The sequence below is a fragment of the Henckelia pumila genome, chromosome 1, assembly GCF_033568475.1.
Source record: "Henckelia pumila isolate YLH828 chromosome 1, ASM3356847v2, whole genome shotgun sequence".
NCBI lineage: Eukaryota > Viridiplantae > Streptophyta > Magnoliopsida > Lamiales > Gesneriaceae > Henckelia > Henckelia pumila.
The window spans coordinates 129,137,123-129,146,047 of record NC_133120.1 but is presented as its reverse complement, the minus strand read 5'-3'; the positions used below and the strand labels follow the sequence as shown (position 1 = coordinate 129,146,047).

The 8,925-nt window shown below is 36.5% G+C and overlaps 1 protein-coding gene across 1 annotated transcript; it reads left to right on the top strand.

Annotated features, from left to right (window-relative positions):
• The first annotated feature begins 7,477 nt into the window (after positions 1 to 7,477).
• LOC140873984 (uncharacterized) lies at positions 7,478 to 8,626 on the top strand. The gene is made up of 3 exons (XM_073277266.1): positions 7,478 to 7,660; positions 7,838 to 8,053; positions 8,102 to 8,626. The coding sequence occupies exons 1-3, from the start codon at positions 7,478 to 7,480 to the stop codon at positions 8,624 to 8,626; spliced, it is 924 nt and encodes a 307-aa protein (XP_073133367.1).
• The last annotated feature ends 299 nt before the right edge of the window (positions 8,627 to 8,925 follow it).

Genomic DNA, 8,925 nt, shown 5'->3' with positions numbered 1-8,925 from the left:
ACTTTGAGGTACAAAATTCTGAATTTGTTGTGAAAATCATCTTTAACTCCTGATGATTGTTCTTTTTCTGCACTGATTGAATTTGTATGATTTAATTGTGAATTGAGACTTGTCTAGAACTAGTTCGGACACTCTTCGAGGCGAAATACGGGCAAAACTGTGATTAGGGATGATTTAGGTGATTTTTTTGAATTCGTTTGAGCCTTTCAAGCTACCTAATTATTTATTTTATCCCTAGTACCTTGTTTGAGCTTTATTTGAAAATTGAATGACATGCGTGTAAACGTGTGAATAAACCCCAATTCGTCATTATTTCAAGGTCCTACATTGACTACCTAATTAGCCTAAACACTAATTTCTACCTTTAAGGGAGTAATTTGAATGCTAAAATGTTGTATGCTCCTAGTTAATATTTGTGAAAAATGGAATGGTGTGGTGGATGAATTGAAAAGAAAAAAAAATGAAAAAAGTAGTAGAAAAAAATTGATGAAAGTTGAAAAGAGTTGTGAAAGAAGATGAAGTTGAGAAAAAATTAATGAAGTGAATTGAAGAAAAAAAGTGTGAAATTGTGAATGAAAAAGGAGTCGTAATTAGAGTTTGATAAAATTATAAATTACTCCTTATTTTGAATCTTTATCCTTTATTTGTAGCCATGAGCCAGGCCTTACATTATGAGCCAATTAAGTCCTATTGACCAAGTCTCAGTTGCCTAATATACTAGTGGAGAAGAGTTGCGAGAATTTAGCCTATGGACGGTTGATTGACGCTTTTAATGATTATGAATTTTGATCGAAACACGCACACACTATTATTCTTTGCATTTACCTAATTGTGAGTGTTTTTGATTTATATCCTATATTTGATCCTATGTTATCCTTGAAAAGTCCTCATGATCTATGAATGTTTGAATTGAACTTGGAGAATGGTGTTTTGAACATGATTTGCGGAGATTGTGAGTTTATGCGGTTATTATTTTGTGTTTGGCTAAAACTTTCAAGTGTTAGTAGGTGTGACATGATTGGATTTGATATTTTTGAAATCATTGATGAGGTCATTGTTCCATATTATTTCTTGGCTATTTTTGTTGGTTGTTGGGTGGTAGTAGTTTTTGAAGTAATTTGGTTTTGAATAGTTTTGCTCGGGACTAGCAAAAATATAAGTTTGGGGGTATTTGATAAGTATATTTTATACACTTAATATATATATATGATTTTAATTATTAATTGTTTGTTTCGAGCAGATTTATGTGGGTGTTTTGTTGTTTTTGTGAGTGTAGGAAATTATTGATTTTATGTGGAAATGAGAGGAAAAAGGAGAATAAAAGAATAAAAGAAAGAAAAAAGAAAAGAAGAGAAAATTGAAGAGAAGAAAGGAACGTTCAGAGAAAAGAAAAGGAACAGTGTTGGGTTTCTTATTGGGCCTTAAAAGTTTAGCGCTTGATTAAGCGCTGATGAGGAAAGAAGAGAAGAGCTAACGCGCAATGCTATTGAAGACTGGAGAATTGATATTTCGAGATAAAGGCGCGCCCGCGCCTTCACTTGAGCGCCCGCCCCGTCGCTGTGTTTTGGAAATTTTATTAAATCGGGCAATTAATTCTTGGGCTTGATTTTGTGAGCTTTTGCTGAGCAATATAAAAAAGGAATTTTTATCAGAGGAGAAGAGAGCCGCCACATTAATAGAGGATATCAGAGATTGATCGTGAACTTTTGGGGATTTTTCTGGAGCTTAACTGAAGAACGAAGACGCAGATCGATAGACTGGACACGGCGTCGACGACGGATTTGATTTCTTACTTTTATTTTATTCTGAATATGTTTGGATTTTTGAATATGAATTGTTTTATTCAGAATTTGATTATGAACTAATTTTTTATAGTCTAGAGGTCGGATGGAACCTGGTGTAGACGCTTTCATGAATGTTTGATTTTATTGAATTGAATTTCTTCTAAATTAATTGTTTTTTCTAGAATTGATTGTCTTTTCAATTATCTGATCAATAATTGATTTGTTATATTTATTTGAAATCATTGCTCGGGAGAGGAGATTTTGAATAGGACATTAGAAATACACTGTTAATTATTTATACAGCTCGGGAGAGTGTATGATTTTAACAGAGCTTTTAAAAAGAACATTGTTTTGTGATAGATCACTGCGATAAATTCTTAATAGGAATATTGGAATTGAATTGTAGTTGATAAACATTATTTATTGCTCGGAAGAGGGAAATAATAAACTTAAGTGTTCTTGGCTATTAATTGACTGAAATTCATGGAGATTAATTATTTATGATTGACTGTTGTTGAAACCAGGTGAAATCTATACCTCTAGACCATTTTTCTCTGATTGATTATTCCTGAAAGTTGTGTGCGTGCTATCTAAAATCATCTGATTATTTATTTTATTGCAAAATTCTAGATTATTGATTTTCTAGATAAAGTTTAGACTATTTTAATTACAAGTACTAAATATTTTCATTTTACTCCCTGTGGGATCGATATCTGATTTAATCACTATATTAAAACTTGACACTCGTACGCTTGCGAGGAATTTTCACTACACAAACTGAAAAATAAATAGAAGCTGAATGATTTGACGCAATTTACACTGAATGTGGAATGCTCGGCCATGTTACAAAATCAGCTCCCACCGAAATTTCAAGATCCAGGGATTTCCTCCATACTTTGTCAAATTGGAAATTTTTCATTTGAGAATGTTTTGTGTGATCTAGGAGCGAGCATCAATTTGATGTCGTATTCACTTGCTCGGAAATTAGGTATAGGAAAAATTGAACCCGCCTCTATCTCTCTCAAATTTGTCGATAGATCAATCAAATATCCGATAGGGATAGTTGAAAATGTCTTAGTCAAGATAGATAAATTTATTTTTCCTGTTTATTTTGTTATTCTTGACATGGACGAGGATTGCAAGGTCCCTCTGATTCTAGGGTGGCCCTTCTTAGCCATGAGTAGAGCTTTGATTGATGTTGAAAAGGGAAAGTTAGTCTTAAGATTGAATGAAGAGCAAGTTGTTTTTAATATGCCTCGGCCAGCTAGAGATAGCTCAATTTCCAAATCTTGCTCTACCATGAATTTTATTGATGTACTTCCTAAAAATGTTGGTAAATGTGCACAGGTTCAGTTGTCTGAAGGAATCGAGCCCATGAAAAATTTGGAGAACAGTGCAACAAGAGGAAGTGGAAAAATTGCAAAAAATTCTTACACGAGCGAGTTTTTGCTTTTATTTGTATTTGTTTTAATCGTGTTTTTACTTATATTTTATTTAAATTTTAATTTCGCAGTTTTCTTTTTAAAAAATAAAATTCTTTTAAAACTGGCGCACTCGAGCGAGATTTCCACTCGCTCGAGCGCGAGTTGCAATTCCAATAGACTGTTTTCTTTGCCGCGCTCGAGTGAAACTTCCACTAGCTTGAGCGCGGGATGAATTCCATTAGACGCCTTACCTTGGCGCGCTCAACGAGATATTTACCTGCTCGAGCGCGAGCAATTCTGAACAGATATTCCGGTTCCTCCTTTCTTCCTCTTTCATCTTCTCCCCAATTCTTAAATCTCTAACCCCTAAATTTTGTCCCTCTCCCAAATTTCATCATATTCTCTCAAATTTCATATCTGATTCACTCCAAATCGCAGGTATTCAAGGCACATCATCCTTCCACCATCTTGAAATTGCAGATTTAGGCGTTTTTGGTTGCGGTTTCCACATCTTCAAATTGGGTTCACATCAGTTACTCCTTGCTCTCTTCTACACCCATGGCACCCAAGAAAGCTCGCACATATGGACACGCCGGAGCTTCCTCGTCTTCATCCGCCGCCCACTCCGGACGGTTCGTTTTGGCGGAGGCTCAAGAGAGGTATGACCACGCAAAACTCCATAGAAATCCTATTGTCGAGCGTGATATTTCCTCCGATTGTAATATCAATATTGGGCTGGCTATTGAAATGCGTAAATGGGAAAAATATTGTGCACAACCCAAAGCTGTCATTGTTCCGATGGTTCGAGAATTCTATGTAAATGCAGGCGCTCGTGATGACAAGAAAGCCATGGTTCGTGGGAAGCTTGTTTCGTATGATTCGGATAACTTGAATAAGATTCTGGAGACCCCGGAAGTGGATAACATTCAGTTTATGAATTTGAAGGCTAATCCGGATTATCCTATGATTATACGGGAATTGTGTTATGAAGTTGCTCAGTGGGATGATCATGTTAAATTCAATCATTTTCAGGAGCGCTTTTTGAAGCTTCTGCCCGCGTTGTGGTATGAAATTGTGGCTAGGAGGTTGTTGCCGATGTCCCACACCAGTGAGGTGCAGGATAAACGTGCTATCATGTTATATGCATTGGTGAAGGGGTGGCCGATTGATGTGGGGTAGGTCATACATGGTGCAATCTTATACTCAATCAGGACCCCGTTGGTGGCACTTTATTTCTGAACATTATCACCGAACTCTGTCTTCAAGCCGGTGTGCCTGTTCGCCCGGATGAGAAATGGCTCCAGCCACATAAGCCAATTGATGAGGCCCTTGCCATTTCCAAGCTCTCCAAGCGCAACAAAGAATTCCCGAGTGGTCGACCCTGCCTAGCAAGCTCATCGGAACAAGCCAGTTGCAGCCACCCCCTCTTCGCGGCCCTGTTATGGACACTGTCGCTGAGATGTCAGCATTCGATCACTATGCTCTTGATTATTTCCAGGCCACGTACACCCACCTCCACAATGTGGAGGACATGATCCGGAGCTTGACTCATCTACTGGGTTTGGATTCATCCAATTTTCGTGCTGCACCTCAGTACCTCCACCTTTTACGTTCTAGTTTTCTATGTCTGCCCAGTATGCCCCGCCTGCTGATGTCACTCCACCAGAAGCTACCGAGGTGGAAGAGAAAGAATCTTAGACCAGGTGAGTGTTGTTTTATTTTCCTTGTGTTTATCTTGCATTTTTTTGTTTATGCATTTTTGTTCCTTGTTTTTGAACATTGAGGTCAATGCTTTGGATAAGTATGGGGGGTAGTCTAGCTTTAATTCATTGTGTGTTGTGTTTGTGTTGCATTCGTAATGGTTTAGTTTGATTACATATAGTTCGTTTCGTGTTTGATTGTGTCTCGTTCGTTTTAGTAATTGTTTGCATGTTTGTTAAGTAAGATGATGCATGGGAGCCAATGATGATATGAAGTTATGAATTTTGTAAAAATTGTTGCTCTTGATTTGACATGAGAAGCCATAGGTTGACCCGTGAATATTTTTGAGCACTCATGTTAGACTAGTGAATTGTAGCGAAAAAAAAATTGATGAAGTTTTTGTCTGTTTTACCATTGCACAACAATAGGTGTTTTGTGGATCTTAATTGTGTTCTGTGAATTTTGATGAGTCTCTAATATGGAACTTATGATCTTGGGCGCACCTAATTTTCAAAAAAAAAAATTTAATAAACGAAAAAAAATTTACAACTCCATCCGGTCCTGGAAAGATATTGAAATTCTAATCACCAATCCATGGCTAAGTTTGCGGACAATATGGAGTTGATTCTCCATCCGCACTATAGACGAGGAGATTGAAATCCGAGTCCTATCAAAGTTATAGCTAAGTTTGCGGGTAATTATTGGGGCTAAAGCAAAACCGGATGTAAAATCCGGAGGTGTGTAATTGATTATCTCAAGAGATGAGTGTTTTGTTTGAGTACTTGGAAGAAATGGGCACTTCAGAGTGAAACTTGCACTGATATGCCATAGGTCGCTAAGCAGTCTTGAAACGGATTCTTTCTAAGTTGCATGTAACTGAAATGACATCACACACACATTTTCATGCTAAACTGAAGGTGTATTATGAAAAGTTGAGAGCGTTAGTGATTTTGGTTGTGCATGGAACTTCTCTGAGGCTTTAATTCCCATGAATTTTTCCTACTTTGTTGTTTGTTGCATTGTCTGTCTTGCTCGAGGGCAAGCAAGATTCAAGTATGGGGGAATTGATAACTATATTTTGTGTGCATTATTTTGTGTCAATTTTATGTTTATTTTGCATGCATTCATATTGTCTCGTTATGTTTTTATGTGTTTTATTTATTGTGTGTGCATTTCACTCTTCTGGTTGATTTTTGTATGAAAGTTGCGAATTAATAGAAAAAGGCTGAAGAAGAACTCGTGATCGAGCGGATGAATTTCCCGCTCGAGCGAGAGTCCATATTCCAGAAGGCTACAAAACATGGGGCATTCGAGCGAGTGATTCTTGCGCTTGAGCGCAAATTCGGGAAATTAATATTTTGGGAAATCCTTTTGTTGGAAGGAATTAATTTTTTTACGGGATCCTAGACATATAAATAGGAGATATAACATATTTTGAGGGGTTCCCAGTTCCAGTTGCTGAGACAGAGGCGGCTAGTACACGTTTAGAGTGAAGATTTCATTCTTCTTATCTTTTCCTTTTTCTTTTTCTTTGAATTATATGATTTAAAACTCTGTTTAAGAATTATGTTTATTTGTGAGTAGTAGTTTTTATTCGATTAAGGCCACGAGATTGGGCCGAACAAATTGTTGTTGAACAAGTGAATTTGATTTGGGATTTTCAGATTTTTATTAAAATTATTGATTGTTGGATTTATATATTGTCTTGTGAATAATCTGGCCAATTATTTACTTGCATTTTAATTGATTTTGAGTCAACCGATTAGGAATTGATTTTGATCACCCCAATAATTGACATATGGTTAAAACGACTATAAATAGTATTCGGTTTTGGTATGCAGTTTAAGGTGAAAACTGAATTATCACAAATATTGAATGCATTCACGTTTGATTAGAATTAATTAGAAATAATTAATCCGTCAATATTTGAATAGGTTTAACAAATTCTAGACATAGATTGTTAAACAAGATAAGATAGTTCACCGTGATTTAAGATTAAATCTGGATAGATCTGTCACTCGTTCGCATGATTTGTTCGGTACCTACATGTGTACTTGATCGAATCTCTCATTATTGAAGTTCATTCCAAATTTCTTGCTGCATTTTTACTTGAATTTATTTTATTAGTAATTATTTATAAATTTTATTTTAATTGAATAAATCAAATCAACCTTTATTTCTTGGTCTAGATTAAGTTTAAATAATCATATTTTGGTAACCCGTAAATCAGTCCATGTGGGTTCGACATATGGACTCTTTGTCTACTTACTATAACTTGACCTGGTGCGCTTGCATGTATTTATTAAATACCGAATTGGTCGGCCAGTAACCCTATTCTTAATACTTATCACCCTGCTTACGTAACCATGAGAATTTTTTGTCTTCCAACAATAAGAATGTGTTGAATCCTCCTCCGGGGTTCAATACAAACAAGGGTGAGGGAAAGTCGTCGTTGGAAGATGTGGTGAGAACTTTTGTTACTGAATCTGGTAAGAGGATGGCGAGAACTGAAAATCATCTTGATAGCTTGGAGACGCTTGTGTTCAACATGGGCACTATGATGAATCTATGGAGACACAAATTGGACAGCTAGCGAATGCATTGAAAGATAATAAAAGAGGTCAGTTCCCAAGTAATACTGAGGTGAATCCAATAGAACATTGCAAGGTCATAGAGTTGCGGAGTGGGAAACGAATAGGGGCTGAAGGAAGTAAATATGAGAGTGAAAGATCTGAGGGGACCGAAAATTTGGTAGAGGAAAAGAACGTCTAAAATTCTGCAATTGAGAATAAAATTGAGAAGAAAGTTGAGGAGAAAAAGAGTGAACCTGAGCCGAAATCGATCTATAAGCCACGGCTTTCATACCCACAGAGGTTCCAAAAAAAAACATTGGATGAGCAGTTCACAAAATTTTTGGATATTTTCAAGAAGATACACATCAACGTCCCCTTTTCTGATGTTTTGGAGCAAATTCCGTACTATGAAACATTTATTAAGGAGGAGATGTCCAAGAAGAGAAGGTTGCAAGAGAATAAGGTAGTGAACTTGACTGAGGAGTGCAGCGCAATTCTCCAAAAGAATATGCCCCAAAAGCTGAAGGATCCAGGGAGTTTTACTATTCCTTGTTCTATTGGTGGTGCTCAGGTAAGTAGAGCTTTATGTGATTTAGGAGCGAGAATTAATTTGATGTAGTTGTCTATTTACAGGGTTCTGGAGCTTGGAGAGGTTAAACCGGCCACAATCACCTTGCAGCTTGCTGATAGAAGCATAGCGTATCCACGTGGAGTAGTTGAAGATGTGTTAGTCAAGGTGGATAAATTTATTTTTTCAGCCTATTTCGTGATTTTGGACATGGAAGAGGATCATGATGCACCATTGATTTTTGGGCGACCATGTTTTGCTACTGCTGATGTCAAAATAGATGTCAAGAACGGTGAATTGACCATGGGTGTGGAAGGTGAAAAAGTAATTTTTAACATATTCAAGAAAGCTAATAATTCATCCATGCAAGAATTGTTCATGATTGATCGAGTCGAGAAGTTCGAATGTCGTAACAAAGATGTTAGTGAGGTAGAAAATCGCCAAAGGATAAAGAGCCGAGTGTACCAAAGAAGAAAAATAAGAAAAAAAAAAGAGAAATTTAAAAAGCGGTTTGTGGAGTATGTTTGGAGGGTGAAAGAGAAAGGGAAGGCCCCAACCAAAGTGACAACCGCCTAAGACCGGAGAAATTCGGGCTGATGACTCTAAAACAAGCGCTTCTTGGGAGGCAACCCAAGCGATTTCTTTTTAGTATTTATTTTATAATAATAATTATTATTATTATTATTATTATTATTATTTTATTTTATTATTTTATTATTTTTTTTCTTTCTGTTCAAATTTTGGTGTTTTATTTTCTTAGTTCTGATTTTTGCTTAAAATTGTTACATATTTTTATCCAAACATGCGAACCTTAAGCGCAGAAGTGCAGCACATGCGTGGATCTCATGCGCAGAGGCGCTTCGTCTCATGTCCAA